Source organism: Vicia villosa, linkage group LG6 (assembly GCF_029867415.1).
Source record: "Vicia villosa cultivar HV-30 ecotype Madison, WI linkage group LG6, Vvil1.0, whole genome shotgun sequence".
Classification (NCBI taxonomy): Eukaryota; Viridiplantae; Streptophyta; class Magnoliopsida; order Fabales; family Fabaceae; genus Vicia; species Vicia villosa.
Window position 1 is genome coordinate 146,095,276 of NC_081185.1, and position 22,414 is coordinate 146,117,689.

General features: G+C 36.8%; 1 protein-coding gene across 3 annotated transcripts; it reads right to left on the reverse strand.

Annotated features, from left to right (window-relative positions):
* Positions 1–7,231: 7,231 nt before the first annotated feature.
* On the reverse strand, positions 7,232–11,286 carry LOC131610370 (zinc finger CCCH domain-containing protein 30-like). 3 transcript variants are annotated; one of them, XM_058882295.1, is made up of 2 exons: positions 10,741–11,286; positions 7,232–10,068 (listed from the first exon to the last, which is right to left on the reverse strand). In XM_058882295.1, the coding sequence occupies exon 2, from the start codon at positions 10,043–10,045 to the stop codon at positions 7,844–7,846; it is 2,202 nt and encodes a 733-aa protein (XP_058738278.1). In that variant the 5' UTR covers positions 10,046–10,068; positions 10,741–11,286; the 3' UTR covers positions 7,232–7,843. The 3 variants fall into 3 exon arrangements, with proteins under 3 accessions (XP_058738278.1, XP_058738280.1, XP_058738279.1); XM_058882297.1 differs by lacking the exon at positions 10,741–11,286 and adding an exon at positions 10,646–10,689; XM_058882296.1 differs by lacking the exon at positions 10,741–11,286 and adding an exon at positions 10,463–10,639.
* Positions 11,287–22,414: the final 11,128 nt, after the last annotated feature.

A 22,414-nucleotide genomic window follows, 5' to 3' on the forward strand; every position in this document is an offset into this window, starting at 1 on the left:
ATCCTTCAGTTGCCATCGTATATAAATAGAGTGAGTTAAATATTTGGAAGTTTTTTCAACCTTTTAGCTCTCAAGCTCTCAGTCACATTTCTAGAAAAACGTTTTCGTTCCTTTTCCATGAGAATATCACTATGACTGATTCATAGCTTCGCTTAAAGCCTTGACTTTTTCATAACTCTTGTTACATCAATCTCTTTTAACATGGTACCCATCTAACTCAAGTTTTTCCCCTTCAGTATTTCCTATTTTTTAGTCAAGATAAGTGATGATGATAACGATGAATTAGTGAGTGATTCTGAAGTGGAAACTTCATATGAATCATCCCCCAACTCCCCTCATCCTACTATTAGTAGCGTTTGCGTAGGGCCAAAAATCATATATATATATTTGACGATTCCAGGTCAGAAAGGTTATCTGGGGACTTCTTGAAGGAAGACATTTCTTCTTTCGGGTCGTTATACCTCATTATATTAAATGTTAGTAAGGGAACAAATCATGTTGAAATCCCGATGCCCCCTTCTGTCTTATTAGAGGAGGAGATGAGGGCTAATTCATGAAGGAGGTAACTTTGGAAAGATTTTATTCAGGTTCATCTAAGGACTGGAGGTCGGGAGCCTAGCGACATTGAGGTGTTATAACATCCGAATCTTTGAATTTTTGCGATTGCATTAGAGTATGATTGGCTAGATGCAAAAGTATAGGACACTTCCTCGGCTTTGAGCATTGAGGTCTCCCTTAGAAATGTTGACGTTATGGTGGGTGACCCTTCGGAGTGGTTAGTCCTTCCAGTGTCAGGGGAGAAGAGGATATGCACCTCTTTTGACGATTTTATGCTCCCATTCTATGAATATACGTTTACAAGAATATAACTTTGGTTGCCCTTCTCTGAATTTGAGCTAGTCGTCATGAAACATTTGAAGATTTCTCCTTCCCAGCTTCATATAGGGTCATGGGCATATGTGAGGGTCTTCCAACTGTGTGTAGAGTATAAATCTTGGAAGCCCTCTTGTGGTACCCTGAATTTTGTCCCAAACTATTTCATTCATTCCATTAAGACATTCATTCACTGTCTTATTTGTTATACAATTGTTAATCATGCATACATTATATTTTGGGCATAATTCACAAAGGTCAACAAAGTCAACCAAAAATCAACCTTTACATCATTTCAATTACAATTCACCAGAATTATATCTTAATTCCTTTTAAGCTAATTTTATTCATTTTTCATTTTTATCGCACATACCAACTTTAAATCTCATTCAAACTCTAGTTATCATATCAACTCATTCATACCATATGCATTACATGCCAATCATCATTTTGTGACATTAACATTTGTTCATCATATACCCATTTTAGGCATACCATACACTTTGATTTACACACCTGAATATGTAATAACTCATTAACAATCTTGGATTTGTAATGGCTTGACGGCCTTATGATTTTTGTTACCCATAACAAAGTCTAAATGTTTTGGAGATATGTTCAACATATGCAATCATGGTTACTGATATTTTATGTATATATATATATATATATATATATATATATATATATATAAATTACTTAGGCCGATCAGGCAAGCCGGTATCAGAGGAGGAAGGTGGGTACAAGACAAGATGGATAGAAGAATACGGCCACACCAGCCTCAAAGAGTTATTAATTCAGCCCGTCTAGGAATTACAACCCGAAGCGAATTCTCAACCCGGTTAAGCTCCCCATCTGGTTACGATAGATTCTACAGGACGGCGGGTGTTGTCTCGAATAGAGCTCAAAACCGTTCTGCCCTAATCGACCGTAACTGTCACCTACGCAAAAAGGGACTCCTCCGTTAAAAGGGTTACAACTCCTTAATGACCAGGCGGCATAAGTTACTGTAGCTCGCTCATTATGAAGAGAATCCAAGATTCCTCCATTTATGAAAGTGATTACTGCTCCCGTAGCTATAAATAGGACTCCCATATGAGGGATAAGCAATACACATTCTATCTTGAGCTTACACTACATGTACTGCTCAAATCCTTAAAGTTAAACACTATAAACTCTTCTTCCAGCAGGTAATGAAAAGTGTTATAGAGTAACATTTGACGCCCACCGTAGCGCCTAGGTAAAACTTTCCCATGTCGCATATTCTCCACACGGACCCACCGAAGGAGAAACCAAACATCCACCATGAATGAAAGTGCGTTGTCTAGAGTCGCCCACTTTCTAACCATGGCAGAAGCCTTAAAACAGCAGAACGAATCATTACAAGGCTTTGTGCAATTCCTACAGTCTCAAATGCCCTAGGAGAACAAGTTTATGCAGGAATCACCTTATTTCCAACCTCTATCGGACACTGTATGGGCGGAAGGGATCCCGAAAAACTTTAAACTCCCTTCTTTGCCTATTTTTGACGGCATGACAGATCTTGGGCAACATATTCGAGCCATGGACGATCAGGCCGCCACACTCGCGGCTACGAACACCCTTAAATGCGTTCTAATGCTAGGAACTTTCAAAGGCGAGGCGCCAGAATGGTACATGGGCCTTTTGAGACCTTCTGTCTCAGAATACCCTAATATAGTTTAGAAGATGAGTTAATCCTTCCCGATACACAAGCACTAGGAAGCCCCTATCAGCACTTCGCCTGACAATTATTCGGGGCTTGTCGGGCGTGCTCGGGAATGCCGGGCTTGTTTCAATGAAAGAGCTATTCATAACATCGGGGTTCCGAAGGGCAACACCCATGCTAGTGGTTCGGAAGGGCCATCAATTAAAAAACCAAAAGCTATCATGAAATAGCCAATAGACCTCTTCTGATACAACATCAAGGTGGGAGAAAGCATCAAAAAGGAATATTACCCCAGCATCCCAAGGACTTTCCCCAACAAACCGGACAGAAACACACCTTAGAAGGAAAAGCAATTTTCACGCAACGACATGATACGCGAGAACGAGGCCGGATGCATCATGGAAGGAGAGAACGACCATTCACACCCCTCAATTCAAAAAGGTCAGACATCCTACGAGAGGTGGATCATCTAGGCCTTATAATCAGACCACCACAGGCTCGTAAAGTGATAGCAATCAGTGGGAAAGAACCTTGGTGCTCATTTCATCGTGTGGGGGGCCATCATACTGAGGACTGCATGCAATTCAAAAAGGAGATAGAGGCCCTGATTCAGCGCGGTAAGTTGTCTCTTATGTAAGCGATGACTTTTCTTCATCTACAGGCAAGAAGAGTCTGGCACAGTCAAAAGCAACAAAGACAAGGTCATACGCGGAGGAAGGAAAGAAACTCTGAGAAGAATATTCAAAGGAATCGCTCTTCAGAACGCCTTAAGAAGTGATGGGAACTATGGGGAATGCGAGGGTAAGGACAATACAGATAGCCAAGGAGGGAGAGGTCTACCAAAAATAAGCATGCTTCTTCGTCAAACAGAGGACAACAATTTAGTTTGTTTTTAAGATTTGGGTATCAAATAAAGTTGTTACTGTTCCATGATGGAGAATTATGTCAAAAATCTTGTAATAAGTTAGGGTCAGAAGGAGTACTCTTTTTCCCTATTAAGGTTTTTAATAAGTTAGATGCAAAAGTATAGGACACTTCCTCGGCTTTGAGCACTGAGGTCTCCCTTAGAAATGTTGACGTTATGGTGGGTGACCCTTCGGAGTGGTTAGTGCTTCCAGTGTCAGGGGAGAAAAGAATATGCAACTCTTTTGACGATTTTATGCTCCCATTCTATGAATATATGTTTACAAGAATATAACTTTGGTTGCCCTTCTCTGAATTTGAGCTAGTCGTCTTGAAACATTTGAAGATTTCTCCTTCCCAGCTTCATCTAGGGTCATGGGCATATGTGAGGGTCTTCCAACTGTGTGTAGAGTATAAATCTTGGAAGCCCTTTTGTGGTACCCTGAATTTTGTCCCAAACTATTTCATTCATTCCATTAAGACATTCATTCAGTGTCTTATTTATTTTACCATTGTTAATCATGCATACATTATATTTTGGGCATAATTCACAAAGGTCAACAAAGTCAACCAAAAATCAACCTTTACATCATTTCAATTACAATTCACCAAAATTATATCTTAATTCCTTTTAAGCTAACTTTATTCATTTTTCATTTTTATCGCACATACCAACTTTAAATCTCATTCAAACTCTAGTTATCATATCAACTCATTCATACCATATGCATTACATGCCAATCATCATTTTATGACATTAACATTTGTTCATCATATACCCATTTTAGGCATACCATACACTTTGATTTACACACCTTAACATTCAAAAATCAACAACAGTGTTTTAAAACCAGACCGGGCGGTCGGACCGGTTGACTGGAAACCGATCAAGTAATCGGTCTGATTCGATTGTTGGATCGGATATGTTATTAGACCGGTGTGACTCGGTCAAAACCAGTGTAAACTGGTAAAATCGGCGATTTTTCAGAACCGCTAGTTTAAATGCATTTTTATTTTTTTTTATTTTAAAAGCTTAAAACAACATCATTTTAATTATTTTAATAAAAAATTAAAATAAAAAATAAAAGAAAATAAATAGAAAATAAAAATAAATATGTTTCGGATGCGGTTGATTTTGTTGCAGATGATTTTGATATTGAAGAAGGAGATACCAACATTAAAATAATGTTTTCTTCTTTGAGATTAAATTTAGTAGACAATGAAGTTATTTAGTATAATTTATTCAATTAGATTATGTTGCGATTAAATTTGTTTGCAAATATATACATTGTAATTTTGTATTATTTTATTATGTGTGATATTTATGTTTAAAATTTGAACTTGTGAATTTATTTAGGATATGATATTTTTTAAAAAATTAAGTATCAGTTATATATTGTAGAGACTGAATCATAATGTTTGACATGTTTTATACATATGTAGTTCTGTTATAACGACCGGTCTAATCAATCAAGTTATCCGATTTAATCATGTTTAGTCATGCGGTTCGACCAATAATCCAGTGGTTCGACCAATAAACTAATGACTCAATACCCTCGCCGATTTAATGTACGGTCCAATTTTTAAAACACTGATCACTATCATTCAAATTCGCCGCTTTATCTTTCATTAGAAATCATCTTCAAGACATTTATTTTCTCAATTTCAATTCAAATTAAATCCTCATTCAATATTTCAATCCATCATCCGCTAAAATTTTAATTATCATTCATTCATTCAATCCATTTTTGCACTAAAGTTAGTTCAAATTGATGTTTAAGTAATAAAATTTGAAATTGAATTAAAGAGAAAAAAACAAGAAATAAATTGATAAAGTTCAAATTTAATTACAATAAGAAAATTACAAAATACATATAAGATAATCACACGGATTGTGTGTGATTTTATGCACATGGGCAATCCCATAAAATGTGTATCCTTCTATACCAATCCTGCACAATTATAGCTCATAACTTTCCCTCTAAGTGCCTCACACGAATTCACTCACAAGTCGAATTTCGTCCATTTTACACTTATAGTTGAATTTGAACTTGTTAAAAAAAAAGGATGTCTTAAATGATCTAAAATGAATTTGTGCTACGAAGAAGGAACTGAAATCGATTGTGAATAACAAAACTTGAGAGCTAACGGATCTACCGGAATAGAAGAAGTCAATTGGTGTAAAATGGTTGTACAAAATGAAGACAAATGTCAATAGTGAAATAATCAAGCACAAGGCTTGATTAGTTGCAAATGAGTTTTTGCAAAGAAAAAACATAGACTTTGAAAAGATATTTGCAGTAGTGGCTAAAATTGAAACCATCTAAGTGCTCATATTTTTCACCTTCAATTACTCTCTCATTCTCTCTCACTCTCCATAAATCAAAATTTCACCAATCTTTTAGTTCCAAATTTTAATATAATTTGCACCACTGCATCAAGATCTTGCACCAATAACTCTAATTCGAAAACTGAACTAAAGTGTGTCTCAAAGACATACACCCGAAGAGTACGTTACTGAGGGCATGAAAAGAGTAGTGGTCCTTTAGTAGAGGATGCGTGTTTGCTTGTGACAAATAAATGATTTAGTGCGTGTCCAATAAAATTAATTATATGTATTAAATAAAAGAACAAATCTATTTATGATAATAAATAAATAAAGTACAGCACTAACGTGACAAATGACAAGTTATTTCATGAGCAGGACCACCATTTCTAAATCCTCATTTAACAAATTTTTGTTAACAAAGGAAGTAACAAAAGAGAGAAGGATAAATATCCGGAATTATTTTTTAAATAACGATGACTAAAAAAAATTACGCAAATAACCACGTTTCGGAAAAAATTACGCAGATAACCAGGTTTTTGAAACCCTTAACACGAAGGCGCCATCTTACATGGCTTATTTTTTTTTTTAGCCCTAGGCGCCATCTGACATGGCACACTCAGTCCAATAAGCCATGTCAAATGGCGCCTCCCTTCAATTTTTAGGAGGAGGAGTCATCTCATATGGCTCCTCCTTATATATTTGTCTTCTATAAATGTACCAAGGCGCCATCTGAGATGGCTTATTGCAGAAAAGCAGCACATAGGAACCACAAATGGCGTCTCCCTTTATCTGGTACAATGATGGCGCCATCTCATATGGCGCCTTGGTGTCAAGGTTTTCTGAAACCTAGTTATTTGCATAATTTTTTCCGAAACATGATTATTTGCGTAATTTTTTTAATACATGATTATTTAAAAAAAAATCTAAATATCCTCTCTAATTTTCAAAATAATTTTTAACAATATTTTAAAAATATGATGCACAAACTTGCATTTATTTATCATATTTTTTTTAATATATTATTGTAATTAAAACAATGTTTTTATATTTCCATTGTTATTAAAAAAAATACATTACACACTTTAAAATGAGGTCTCATATTCAATCATCAAGGTTTTATAAATGAGAAAATGGGTCATGCACTGTCAACCAATCACCACCATGCATCCAATTAAAACATTCTTTTATTTTAAAAAAACTTTAATGACATGGCACATTCATGACTCCCTATTGGATGACAATATAAAACTATTTTACACTGTCAGTGCACTTCCTTTTAACTCTTTATAAATTTGTCATTTCAATCCACAATATAAACAGCAGCACCCAATTCAAACACTAGAATAACTAATGTATTAGTACTTTTTATACTATTAAGCAAATAAAACTGCCATCAGCATAACAATAACAATAATATACCACCAACAAAGAAACAAAGGTAATAGAATAAATATAGCAATAAACTTTAATTGAATGTTACATGCCCAAAGGACCAATCTTCAAATTTGTCCTAATCAACGCAATCCCTGGCACCCTGGCACCCACAATTATTGGTTCAAAATTACATAGAAATATTACATCCAAATCCTGTATCATCCCCAAAACTGGACCAAAATGGAGACCTGACTTGAGGAAATTAAATCCAATGACCCTTTTGTAACTTCTTTTTCTACTACAAAATAAATAGATTTAAACTAGAAATAGAACTTTTTTTGATAGAACATTTGCTCCTCCAAGAAGCAAAAAATGACAGGAATGTGAACCTAAAAATTGTAAATATTGGTAGCCAAAAAACCCGGCATTGGCGTTAACCGTCTCAATGCGTCCCAGTGGTTTTCTGTCTCTCCTAAAAGTTACCTTTTTGTAACACTAAACTTGTGAATGAATTTTTCCTCTCATTCTTTATCTTTGTGCTTCCTTTCTTAGTTAATGTAACCATCTTCAACTTCCATCAACAACAAAACTACTTCCGGAAAAAAAATAACATATATAGTATATACTCGAACCTTTCAGTTGTTAACTGCCTTGCTTCAAGGTCAGCAAAACTGATTTCAGTTTTGCTGAGCCACGAGATGGTCAAGCTGCATCTGTTCGAGCCATGTTCCCAGTACAGCATGATCGGCAGAGTCCATTTGTGCATTCATATTCCTATTCAATCCCTCACCGGATGTTCCCGCGGGCGCAGCGTTTGGGATAGATGTTGTCAATTTCTCTTTGATCTCGGTTGGAGATTCTTTGACAAGTGACTGCACCCATGATAAATCAGGCTCCTCGCCGTTGTTCCCGAGCTCGAAAGAGGAAGATCTACGGAGCTTGCCTACTTCTTCTGCATTGTGAGCCCAATCCAGCTTACCGTTGGGAGATTCCCATTTGGACCAAGAATTGACTGAGCCGGGAGGTGCAAGCATAGAGTTAGAGCCGTGCTCGCGGAAGCTTAGGCTGCGAAATTGTTGCTGTTTGTCGCGTTGAGCCAGCATCGACATCCTTGAGCTCATTGGGGAGATAGGTTCAACATTCCGTGGAGACATTCTTCCTGATGGCTGAACACCATAAGAAGCTGCCTGCAATAAATGATGATCAACATTTTTGGGAGAAAAATTTGTATTCACTGGTGACAGCATGTTTTGCTGCTGCTGAAACTGGTTAAAGACAGCTGATTTGTGAGTCGGAGAAAAAACAGTTGAATTCAGGGTTGGATCGGCATATCGAGGAGAAGAACTCTCGGCGGAAAAGAGATCATCAAGATTTGATGGATTCAATGGCTTCATTCGACCAGAGCGGCTAAGGCTGTTAGAACTCAAATGGTGTGGAGAGAGGCATGCCAACTCATTGATGAGCTGTTGCTGTTGATCATAATCAGATAACATGTCAAATTCATCCATATGAATATCTCGAGCATTGAGTGAAGATCTCAACCGACTGGACTGGAGATTACTTCCCGGAAGATGCAACGCTGGGATGTTTGGCTGGGGCCAAGCACCAGAGTTATGTGAAATTCCATTGCCGGAAGGTGACATGGGTGGAGTGAATGGGGAAGGAGACATAACAGACATCGAAGAAGGTGAGCCAGGCAACATGCTCATGGCTGCAGCAAAATCCATGGCAGAAGATGTGCTTGATCGAGGTGAGGGAACAGCAGAACCGGTTGAAACATACAGTGGTCGAAGCTCTTCAGCTGTGTGGGCAAAGAAGCAAACCCTTCTAGAGCAATTTATCCCATCCTTGCAGAGACGGGTTCTATACTGTGCAGGATGCAACCAGCACTCGAAAACTCCATGAGCATATTCACACATATCCCCTCGCCGGCAAGCACCCTTGCGAAAATCAGGACAAGGAACACAGCTGTAGTGATACTTTCTCGGATCCCTTCTTCGGGCATTCTCCCCTGGATGAACAAAGGGACATTCAGTCCAATCATGGGAATAAGCACGCGAACACGGTCGCACCTTGAAAGAATACATACGGAATTCATCGGTTGAATATATACTGTTTTTGATATCAGGAAGGGACGGATCAACAGGATATTCTTTCTTCTCAGATGCAGCGGGAGAAATAGGGACATCAATTGACTTTAACCTCAACAAAAGATCTGGCGGTGGAGAAGGAGAACCGTTCTCAGGTGAAGCCGACAAAGGAGGAGAATATGTATTAAAGGAATTCGTAATCACCCTAAGATTACATCCAACACTGGGATCATCAGTTTGAAGAAGCTCTTCAAGACTGATTTTCACAAATTCAAGCTTAGGAGGATAAACAATAACATCTTTCGGACGATCCCCGTTAGCATCCACAGAATTGGGATCAGCCCCTGCTGCAAGAAGCAGCTTCACAGCATCAACAGCATTTTCAGCCCCACCTGATGCAGCACAGTGAAGAGCAGTGCTCTTGTCAAGGCCACAAGGCCTATTGATGTCCACATCAGATAGAGAAATAATCAGTTTCATAACATCAATACTACCATAGGTAGCAGCAACCATCAAAGGTGTCCTTCTCTCATTCACCATCTGCTTCGATCCCTTCCTTCGACCATACCACAATCCAATCTCATCAACCGACATAGGATCAAACTCAATCAACCGCTTGAACCCCTCAACATTGTTATTAGCAGCAAGCTCAAGTAAGCTCGCAAAAGAATCTTCAGTGCCAACAGTTAAGTGATTCATGGCGTTGTTTCCTGGTTGAGAATCGCGTGTCAAAACTGGAGATAGAGAAGGATACGGCGCTGGCTTTAACCGCTCCAACTCACAGCACATCCTTTCATTTGCAGCAGATTTAGCTGTGAAGAATAAATAAACCAAAACAAACCCATTAAAGACAAACCTTCAGAAAAACACACATGCAAAATTACATTAAACAAAAAAGCATAACAATGAAACGATGAAGAAAAACATGAAGATTTCAACATACTTCAAACAACTAACAATCAAATTGACTAGAAGAAAAAGGCTTGAAAGTTTGATTTTATTTTTCAACTCAAATGAAAAAAAACAACAATCATCAATTTACAGACCAACAAAGAAATAAAAACAACTTCATCAGACAACCAAACAACAACATAGTACAATTTCTGATCTCAAAACAACTACCAGAAACAACAATAATAAACGAAACAGTAGCAATACTAAAAAAAATTATTAAAAAAAAACAAGAAAGAAAATTAGAAAACAAACTGTAGAATGAAATCAAACAGCAAATCCATCGAGTAAACTCAACCCAACCATCCAAGTTAATAAAAATTAACAATAACAGAACATCCTAGATTTATAGAACCCTAAAAAACAAGAACACCATTCCAAGCAAAGCTAAATAATTCCCGACATCGTTTAAGGATCACGCTAATAACCAACTTGTACCATGTTTCACGCACTAGTTTTCATTTCCACATAAAAAAAAAAAAAAAACACGAAGAAACAAAGTGCGGGAAGAAAGGATTGAAAGTGAATCTTACCACTCAATAAAAATAATAATAATTCAGTGGCAAAACAAGTAAGTAACAGGATCGAGCTAAGAGAGTGACGTGTCTTCGGATCTCACGGGTGAGAAAGAGAGAGAGTTAAAGGAAGAAGAACAAGTTCAGGTGTGTGTGCGTGTGTTTGGATTCCGAGAAAATCGAAAGAGAAAGAAATTATGAAGAAAATCGTGACAAGAGAAATGAGAAGCCACAAAGAAAAGAAAAAGAAAAACCCTCTGCTAATGCTTCTCTCTTTCCTTCTCCATTTCCCATGCGCTATTTTTTTTTTTTCAAAAATAATTAAATTAATTAAATTTAAATTTGTTAAAACAATTCAGTTGATAACTTTGCAGAAACATTAGAGACGTTATATACAATTCAGTGCATATCTATCCAAAGAAATTATATCTATTCAGATTGCAAATTCAAACAATACACAAAATAAGACTAATACATGTTTTTTTAAACATTATTTTCAGTTTTGATAAAATCGCCGGGAGACACTATAAAAAAATTAATTAATTAAAATAGTTTAATTGATTGATTAGTTAATTAAAGAGTAAAAAGATGAAGCGCACTGAGAGTTAAGATTTGATTATTCTTCATCTCTCTGCAGTGACCGGCGCCTTTTTATTGGCTAATCACATCACGCCTAGTCACTGTTTTCTGGACTCGATTGTCATTTTATAAAAATATAAGGGATATAAAGGTAAATTAAATGATGACGTGGCTATTATTCTTTGATTCGCGTGACGACAAAAAATTTCTTGTTGTAATTGTAGTAATAATTTATTTAACTCCTTTTCATTGGTTAGTTGAAATTTTCTGGAAATTCAGTCCAAATTCACCGCACATGCAAATTCAACCGCGGATCTAGTGTACCGCCGATTAGACTAAGTATTTTTACCATAATAATAATCATGAATCTATGTTTTTGATATATTTCCAAAACAGAAAAAAAAATACTATAATAGCAAAAATAATAATAAATACTTGTTATTTTTTTACTTTAATAATCTAATCAATTAATAAATTAAATTGATAGTCAAATAGTTTAATAACTGAAATTTTATTTTTAAATAAATAAATAAAATATTATAAATTTATTTTTGTGCTCTGTATCTGATGTTTTTGCACAACTCAGAATTAATTTAACTTGATTCATTATTATTGTTATATTATTGTTATGTTAGAAATAAAATATGAAGAGAAAGCGGTTGAGAAGGTGAAAAGTTAGGGAGAGATTACCGGTTAGGTAAGTAAGAAAGCTTGGGTGACCGGAGGAACCGGTTGCATTGAAGTGGATTGGAATGAGAGGTTGGAATCCGGGTGTACGGATGCGGATTTGAGCTACTAGTCAATTGTGGTTAATGGAGCTAGTCAAATCATGTAATGCGAAAAAAATAAAGGGGAGGAAAAGGCAAGATATGTGCAGCACTCAATAAATAAAGATCAGAAGGGAATTTATAATCTTGATTCATTATGATGAATAGTAGTAGAAAATAAGATAAAAAGGATAAGAACAAGGATGCGATGCAATGCAATTTTTGCTAATAGTAGATTCTTTAAAATAAAATAAAGCAAGAATAAACTTTAAATATGTAATTATGGAGATGTGATTGTAATGATAACATAGAAAATAGTGTCATCGTATAAAAATGTGTATACAAATACAATGTCATCGTATAGGGCCCCGCTAAAATCTCAAATTGCTTTTTCAGCTGTAAAAATGGGCTAGTACGTATGGGTCAGCCTACCAATCCGAAAAATCATAAGGCTTGGATTTTAAAATTATAACTCATATTTTTTCTTTTTAGCCCAGTCCTAAAAAGTCCGCTATCGATTATGGCTAGCACATATAGATCGTGGGTAGCCCATTAGACCCACATAAATATAAATTTTAAAAATATATATTAATATTTATATTATCTTTTCACAAAATTTTATCTATATTTTATTCAATCTTTCCCATTTAGATATTATAAATTAATATAATCAACATGTTTTCATTATATTATATTAGTTTTTCTCTTATAATAAATATTCAAGGATTATTTTATACAATTTAGACATATATTGTATTTAAAAACACATTATAGTATTTATAAGAGATAATATAGTACTTAAAAATGTATTATGTTATAAATAACATAAAATTTAATTTTATTTATAATAAATATTAAGGAGTTTTTATTTTAATTTTTTAAAATAAAAAGTTCATTTAGGGCCGGGTAGCCCGAAACTCATCTAGGGCCGAGTTCAGGTAGTAAATCTCAAGTCCATATTACACAAGGCCTTTTTGGCCAAGTCCTGAAAACCCGGGACCTTTCAAGACCGACCCGTAGTCCCAGCAGTTTGAGTGATACAATACAGGTTATGTGTTAGAAAATTGGTATGATAATCCTGGATATCTTCAAGAATCGTGTTCGTTCACTTTCCGAACAAAGTATTTCGACCCTATTCTTCTCTGGGTTCACGAAATCTTTGCGGGAATAATTCTCGAAGAACAATCTGTTTCTGACAATAGAGAACAGATCAGAATGTAGAGAGGAATTAAATTTTTCGTGTACGAAACCGAGGCCAGATGACTCCTTATATAGGAGATCAACAATAGAAACCGAAATGACACACCTGTTCGGTAGAAACAGTTATGTCGGTTGGGAAACGACACACCTGTTCGGTAAAACGGTTATGGCGCTGCCCGTGGGACCCGGCAGGGCGCTGCCCCGCACCCTGCAAGGGGCTCCGCCCCTTGGAACCCCGTTTCTATTATTCGTATTCAATTGCATGTTTGGCTCTACGAGCGTGCACTCCGCACTACCCTAACTCGTTTCAAGCTTAACGCATAATTGCATCAGCCTACAGTAAATCACATTACTACCAAAATACATTGATGATACTAAAATCACCAACATTATGCATTATAGATCAATATCAATATTGAATGTTAGTTTTGAAAAGTTCTTATATATTAAGATATCAATATGATAACATGTCAGGTTATAACTATCATTTGCAATATGTCGATAATTTAATAACTTTAGACTTTATATAAGAGTAATAAAAATGAAAAAATATCCCTTATTTCAAAACTATAAAACTCATTGGGAAAATTTATGATATATATTTATATTTTAAAAAATAATATATTAAATTTTCAATGTTACAAATTTCTATATTATTTTTTGTCCTTATTGGACTCAGACTATTATTCACTCTCCTCTCTCTCAAGTTTTTCCATTCCTCTCTAAAATGAGTCAATCAATTGGGAATTCTAAAGTTAAGGAGGTCAAAATGCTGGAAGATAAGTCTAGAAAGAATGCTATGGCTCCATCCTATCAAGAAAAAAATTAAGCCAAGGTGGAATCAAATGTTGGACCATCTGTTTGAGCATATGTGACTGAGAAGAAGTATGTGACAAAGTCTTTGAAGAAGAGACGTGTTCAAACTCATGAGTCTAACTCAGACAATGATGGAGATTGAGTTACTTTCGTTGACTCAGGTGGTTGGTCTGGACAGAAAGTCTGAAGATTAATGATTCCAGGTGTTTTTATTTCAATATGATTTTTTGAACATGAAATGTTCTATGTTTTGTTGTTGAATATGTAATAACTCATTAACAATCTTGGATTTGTGATGGCTTGACAGCCTTATGATTTTTGTTACGAATAACAAAGTCCAAATGTTCTGGAGATATGTTCAACATATGCAATCATGGTTACTGATATTATATATATATATATATATATATATATATATATATATATATATATATATAATACTTAGGCCGATCAGGCAAGCCGGTACCAGAGGAGGAAGGTGGGTACAAGACAAGATGGATAGAAGAATATGACCACACCAGCCTCAAAGAGTTATTAATTCAGCCCGTCTAGGACTTACAACCCGAAGCGAATTCTCAACCCGGTTAAGCTCCCTAGCCGGTTACGATAGATTCTACAGGTCGGCGGGTGTTGTCACGAATAGAGCTCAAAACCGTTATGCCCTAATCGACCGTAATCGTCACCTACGCAAAAAGGGACTCGGCCGTTACGAGGGTTACAACTCCTTAATGACCAGGCGACATAAGTTACTGTAGCTCGCTCATTATGAAGGGAATTCAAGATCCCTCCATTTATGAGAGTGATTACTGCTCCCGTAGCTATAAATAGGGCTCCCATATGAGGGATAAGCAATACACATTCTATCTTGAGCTTACACTACATGTACTGCTCAAATCCTTAAAGTTAAACACTATAAAATCTTCTTCCGGCAAGTAATGAAAAGTGTTATAGAGTAACATTTGACGCCCACCGAGGGGCCTAGGTAAAACTTTCCCATGCCGCATATTCTCCACACGGACCCACCGAAGGAGAAACCAAACATCCACCATGAATGAAAGTGCCTTGTCTAGCGTCGCCTACTTTCTAACCATGGAAAAAGCCTTAAAACAGCAAAATGAATCACTACAAGGCTTTGTGCAATTCCTACAGTCTCAAATGCCCAAGGAGAATGAGTTTATGCATGAATCACCTTATTTCCAACCTCTATCGGACACTGTATGGGCGGAAGGGATCCAAAAAACTTCAAACTCCCTTCTTTGCCCATTTTTGACGGCATGACATATCTTGGGCAACATATTCGAGCCATGGACGATCAGGCTGCCACACTCGCGGCTACGAACACCCTTAAATGCGTTATAATGCTAGGAACTTTCAAAGACGAGGCGCCAGACTGGTACATGGGCCTTCTGATACCTTTTGTCTCAGGATACCCTGATCTAGTTTAGAAGATGAGTTAATCCTTCTCGATACACAAGCACTGGGAAGCCCCTATCAGCACTCCGCCTGACAATTATTCGGGGCTTGTCGGGCGTGCTCGGGAATGTCGGGCTTGTTTCAATGAAAGAGCTATTCATAACATCGGGGTTCTGAAGGGCAACACCCATGCTAGTGGTTCGGAAGGGCCATCAATTAAAAAACCAAAAGCTATCATGAAATAGCCAATAGACCTCTTCTGATACAACATCACGGTGGAAGAAAGCAGCAAAGAGGAATATTACCCCAGCATCCTAAGGACTCTCCTCAACAAACCGGACAGAAACACACCTTAAAAGGAAAAGCAATTCTTCATGCAACGACATGATACGCGAGAACGAGGCCGGATGTATCGTGGAAGTAGAGAACGACCATTCACACCCCTAAATTCAAAAAGGTCAGACATCCTACGAGAGGTGGATCATATAGGCCTTATAATCAGACCACCACAGGCTCGCAAAGTGATAGCAACCAGTGGGAAAGAACCGTGGTGCTCATTTCATCGTGTGGGGGGCATCATACTAAGGACTGCATGCAATTCAAAAAGGAGATAGAGGCCCTAATTCAGCGCAGTAAGTTGTCATCTTGTGTAAGCGATCCTTTTCGTCATCTACAGGCAAGAAGAGTCCGACACAGTCAAAAGCAACAAAGAGAAGGTCATACGCGGAGGAAGGAAATAAACTCTGAGAAGAATATTCAAAGGACTCGCTCTCCGGCACGCCTTAAGAAGTGATGGGAACTATAGGGAATGCGAGGGTAAGGACAATACAGATAGCCAAGGAGGGAGAGATCTACCAAAAATAAGCATGCCTCATCGTCAGGCTGAGGACAACAATTTAGTTTGTTTTTAAGATTTGGATATCAAATAAAGTTGCTACTGTTCCATGATGGAGAATTATGTTAAAAATCTTGTAATAAGTTAGGGTCAGAAGGAGTACTCTTTTTCCCTATTAAGGTTTTTAATGAGGCACCTCTGACCTCTTAGTTCACGATAACAATTAATTTTGTTAAAGAAATTGAACAACAAGCACTAGTAAAGAGATTGAACGGCGAAGGACTAGGTCATCACAACCGCTTTGATCAAGACGACTAGGCCATCACGGACCTTTTTGCACTAGTCAAATTGCACCATCGTGGCCGCTTTGATTAAGACGACTAGGCCATTGCGGACCTTTTTGCACCAGTTGAATTGCGCCATCGCGGTCGCTTTGTTCAACACGACTAGGCCATCGCGGACCTTTTCCACAAGTCAAATTGCATCATCACGGCTGCTTTAATCAAGACGACTAGGCCATCACAGAGCTTTTTGCACTAGTCAAATCGTGCCATCGCGACCACTTTGATCACGACGACTAGGCCATTGTGGACCTTTTCACACCAGTCAAATTCCACCATCGCGGCCGTTTTAATCAAGACAACTAGGCCATTGTAGACCTTTTCGCACCTTTTAAATTACGTCATCGCAAACCTTTTCGAACCAGTCAAATTGTGCCATCGCGGTCGCTTTGATCAAGACGACTAGGCCGTCACAAACCTTTTAGCACCAATCAATTTGCGCCATCGCAACCACTTTGATCAAGACTACTAGGCCATCGCGGACCTTTTCGCACTAATCAAATTACGCCATCGCGGGCACTTTAATCAATACGACTAGGCCATCGCAGACCTTTTCGCACCAGCCAAATTGCGTCATCGCGGCCGCTTAGATCAAGACGACTAGGCCATCATGGATGTTTTCGCACCAGTCGAATTGTGCCATCACATCCGCTTTGATCAAGATAACTAGGTCATCACGGGCCTTGTCGCGACAACCAAAACAACACCATTATGGTCCCCTTTAAACGGGTCGGTCATGACTTTTGAGCAAACCTATCAACTATATTCAGCTTCACAATACTACACGATCATACATAGCATGTGGTGTGGAGCATCTCAACATGCTACGCAGACTTCCCGCTTGGAAGAAATCGTACAGTACATAAAAATCCATATGAAAGAACATGCATACGAAGTAATTTTAAAAGTCTGAGGGAGGATCGAACCCCAGACCTTGGGCATGAATGGACTAAGATAAAATGGATATCCGAATAAAATATTGAATAAACTATTCGACCTTGCAGTCGAGTAGGTTGCACGATTAAGCATAACTCGGAGCACAAAAGCATTTAATATTAGCTGTTACAGCAAATAAAAAATGCTTGGGGCTTACATCACATAAAGCTTTCATCCGGTTTCATGATTGAAAAGATGTATAAATCGTCATAATAAAACAATAAAGGAAATGCAAATTCTTTATTTATGATTGACGATAACAATACAAAATGCAAGTACAAAAATAAGCATTATTTTTATTCATGGAATTTATGGCTTTCCAAACTAAGGTATTCGAGCCATTATTCGTCAGCCTCGGAATCAGAATCATGCTCCATAACTGTCTTTTTGGCCTTCAAAGATTGTGACATAGTCTTCATGGCATGCCTCTTCCTAGAGCGAGAAGCATCCTCGGAGGAATGCTTCGACTCATTGGAAGACTTCACAATAGTCCCTTTCTTCCTTCTCATATCATGTGGCTTCGAGACTTCAGAGAATTTTCCGCCTTTAGTCTTGTCTCTTGCTAAAAGGAAAGACAGATCTTAGGAGCAGAAGTTCCTTAGCCTCCCCTTATATAAGAAGTTCAGGAAAAGGTACAAACGTATGTAATATCGAAAGCATTTAATACATAGATCTTGTCGAGGAAGGTGCACAAAAACCTAGTTCCGAGCCGATTTGCGAAAGCGGCTACTGACTACTCGGATGAGACGTGAACTATAAAATGACAAGGCAATTAAATTGGCAAAATCGCAAAAACATAAATTAAAGGGCCACGAGGGCGGGGACCATTGTGCATGCTACCAGGGCTTCAAAATATTACAAACAAAAAGCACGGAAATATAGCAACGCTAAATACAAGGTAATTGTAAGTAGTTGTATGAAAGTGGCAAAATCAAGGTTCAAGAGTGGCTTGAATTTTATCAAAGTTATTGAATAAAATTGGAGAGAGTAACAAGGTGGTTGATGAGTAAATCAAAATATTCATGGTTTAAAATAAGGTGGAGAATTGTAAGAGTATTCCTTAAAACCTTAAAATATGAAGAGAAAGAAAACATGTTTAGAGATTGCCAAAACTTAAAAAGCCAAAAATCAGCAATAATTTTGATGGAAAACGCCAAAGATATGAGGTGGTTCGATGGTGACGCTGGGAGCCTTATTTTGTCGATCGACCAAAATTCTACAGCAACTGGGGCCACCATTGTCGGAGTTGTAGTAAAGGCTATTTGAAGGTTTCTGATGACATGAACATGGGAGGAGGTTCAACCTTCTGCAGCGATGGATAAAGCGGGGGTCTGTGTGGCGGCATGAGTCAGGTCCGCATAGTCAGTTTTGGCCCATCTGGTTCAAATCATTTGGTTCGCATGTATCACGATTTGTTGTTTTGATTCATTGATTCATTCATTAATGGGATGTGTTTTTGGACCGATGAGGATTTGTTAGTTTTGAGAAGTTATAAATTTGTATCTCTATCATTATTGTATTCAAAACCATTATAATATAGTCTTAGAGACAGAGGAATGAGGTGACAATCCTATGGGGAAATTCCTATGATTAAATTCTTGAAATTTAGGAAGCATTTGGAGGTATCAAAGGGCATTGGGAAATACTTCTAAATACCTTGTACTTGAGTGATTCCTATATAAAGAGTTTGCGAGATTGAGAAACACTTAGGTAAAAAATAAGGGTTATTCTTAGAAAATTAGGTGACTATATTCTTATATGATCTGATTTTCATTTTGATTGAATTTGTTAAATTTCTTAACTTGTTGAAAACCATGTATATGATTAAGACATTGTTTAGATTTTGAGTGGAAACTATCAACCATAAAAGTCTACACGTGAAGAGTGATCCCTTGTAATTCCTTTGAGCTTAATTTGTTCTTTTTGAAAAGTATAATCTTGAACCTAAAAAGAAAAACAATGATGTCCCTTTGTATTTAAGATTATGAGGGAATTATTTCAAGGTTAGGTTATGAACAAAGTTGGGGGGATTAACCGCATTTGTGAAAATGGTTAAAATATTTGATGATGCATAAATTTAAATTATGAAAAAAAAGTGGAAAAAAATTAAAATAAATAATGAAAAATGAAAAAAAAACATTAAAAAGAAAGAAAAAGAAAAAGAGAAAAAGTTGTGGAATATGATATGTTCTATTGAAATGAAAAATAAAAAAGAGTAAGAGTAAAATTGGAATTGATGAATTTGCTCTCTTAAAACCTAAAGTTGTTTGAATTTCTAGAAAAACAAAATTATTCTATTTGAGCCTAAATATGTTACAAAATTAAAAAGACGTTTGTGATTCATGGATTAAAGCTTGTTTGCATTATCCAAAAGCACTTGGTTGATATGGTAAGGGTCTCTTCCAGCTTAACCATAAGTCTTAGGTGTTAAATCTCTCGAGGGAGAGCTTTACCGCCTACTATGATCCTACTCGGCTCGAAGGTTAGTCTCTGCAGTTATGCGTAGAGGATATCCAGATTATACCAATACTTTGTTTCAATGTTACCATACTTATGATAATGGATATTGTTGTTTACATGCCATTAGAACCTTTGATTGTTAAGATTTTATACTAATGATTTGAAACCGTGTGAAAGTTTATATTTACTTTTGTTGTAGGGAAAAAAATATAAATTAGGGAGACTTGATAAGTTTGTAAGTTCCCTTTGTATAATTTTTTTTACACATTTATTGACTTACTTGCACATGAAAAATCATATTCATGCAAATATTGAATATTATTCTGAAATGACGCATTGCTCCTATTTTATGACCTTTTGAATGTACAAGGTTGATGGACGAAAAGAAGAAGAAGAAGAAGAAGAAGTAGTGATAAAGAGTACAATCAAATGGAACAAGGAAACCTGAGTCTTGAAGCATAAAGTCAAATATAATTTGCTGGGCAAATTTTACTCAACCAACAAGTCCACAACAAAAATCAATGGCAATAAGCCACAATAAATTTGTTTGGCAAATTCATCCTCGACTAACAACATAAAGATAAAAAGTTTAGATTGAAAAACCACATGTAGCCTGAAGCATGCTTAACGCAAAACAAACACTCAAAAGATGTTCTCCTTGGACCACAATTATCTAGAATCCAAATAAAATTTTCCTCGAATTATCATTTAGGATAAATCACTCACACCTAAACTTTAAACTTTTGGGTGAATATGTGACACCTCTCTCTTAGGGTCATGTTACATTGTGCCATTATTTCTCCTGATGCTCCTTTGAATTTCCTTACAAACTATTATGAACATGCTTTAGCTATTAAGAAAAATAAGGAGAAACTATGCTAAAAAATGCTAACAACTCTAAAACTAACTTCTTCATTCATTTCATTGATAATCTATTACATTCAAAAGACACCTATTTATAACATCGCAATCCATTAACTAATCACTATCTAGATCCTTCTAAATAGTAGTAACTCATCACTAACTAATATGCTTATGGAACTTAAGCCTAAATCATTCATTACATTCCATCCATCTTAAAAATCACCTTGTCCTCAAGGTGTAGTCTAAAAAATAGTAACTATAATATCCTCGGATCTGACTTATAATTAAACATAAAACCAATACTACTAAATATAATTGTAGGCAGTAGGCATCACAAATCTTGGGAGAAAAAAATTAAAGTTACTGTAAAATAAAACATCACACACACACACACATGTGTGTGAGTGTGTGTGTGTGTGTGAGAGAGAGAGAGAGAGAGAGAGAGTGTGGAGGAAAAGAAGTGGAACGCGTGGAAGGCCAGAATCGAACGAGAAAATTGAGTTGGGGGCGGTGGTGAACAATTTTTTTCCTTCCTTCTTTTTTCCTTCTCATTCTTCTTCCTTGTTTTTATTTCAACACTTTTTTTATACTAAATAAAAACTTATAATGATGATTGAAATCAGAAAGTGGTGGTGGTTCCAGTGGTGGCCGTTGCAAATGTGATGGCATCTTCGGTTGTTATTGCAATTTCGGTCGACTCACTTTTGTTGATTTTGAAGGAGATCGTGTTGTTTTCCAAAAATGGTGTTTGAAAGGTTTGAACGTGACTATGAAAGCTTCATACGGTGGTGGCAAGGATGAGACTATGGTCGGGGTTTTAATGGTGGTTTCAGAGGTGGTGACAAAGATGAGATTATGGATGAAGGTTTTAATGGTAGTTTAAGCAGTGGTGCTGGTACCGGAGGTCGTTCAAAGAACGACGCTGACTGTTTTTCTGGTGGTGAGTCCTCTCCTAGTGACTTTGTTTCTTCATCTTGTTTCATCATCAGAATTGGTTGTTGAAGTTGTGTTTGATACAAATCCAATGATTTTGCTAAGCCTTTTTCAATAGTTTTCAGAGTAAAAATTTCCAAGATTGGTTTCAAGAATAATGAAGAATGAGTGTGGTGGGAATGAGTGGTGATGGAGGGACTGTTTGGCTGCGGGTGTTGAGGAAATGGTATGTGTGAAGAACACCATAGATCTGGTGTGGGGTGGTCAGGTTGATGTTGAGGTTGAGGAGTGGAAATTTCATGCGGTTGATGGAGGTAAAAATGGTTGTGGTTTAAAGATGATAGGTCAGCATTAAGGGAGGAAAGTGTGCTAACACAGTTGGACATTGTTTGGAGGAAAATCTGTTGAGAATCTAAGATTTGTTGAATGATGGATTTAGTGTAAGAACACAGGTCTTGAGGCGATTCCATGGAAGTTATGGGTTTTAACAAAGTATGGGTGTTGATAGTTGTAGGATCATGGTGGTAGTGATGATAGTAATTGTAAGG

Coding starts and splice junctions, on each gene's coding strand:
- LOC131610370 (XM_058882295.1), bottom strand. CDS start 10,045: ATGTGCTGTGAGTTGGAGCGGTTAAAGCCAGCGCCGTATCCTTCTCTA.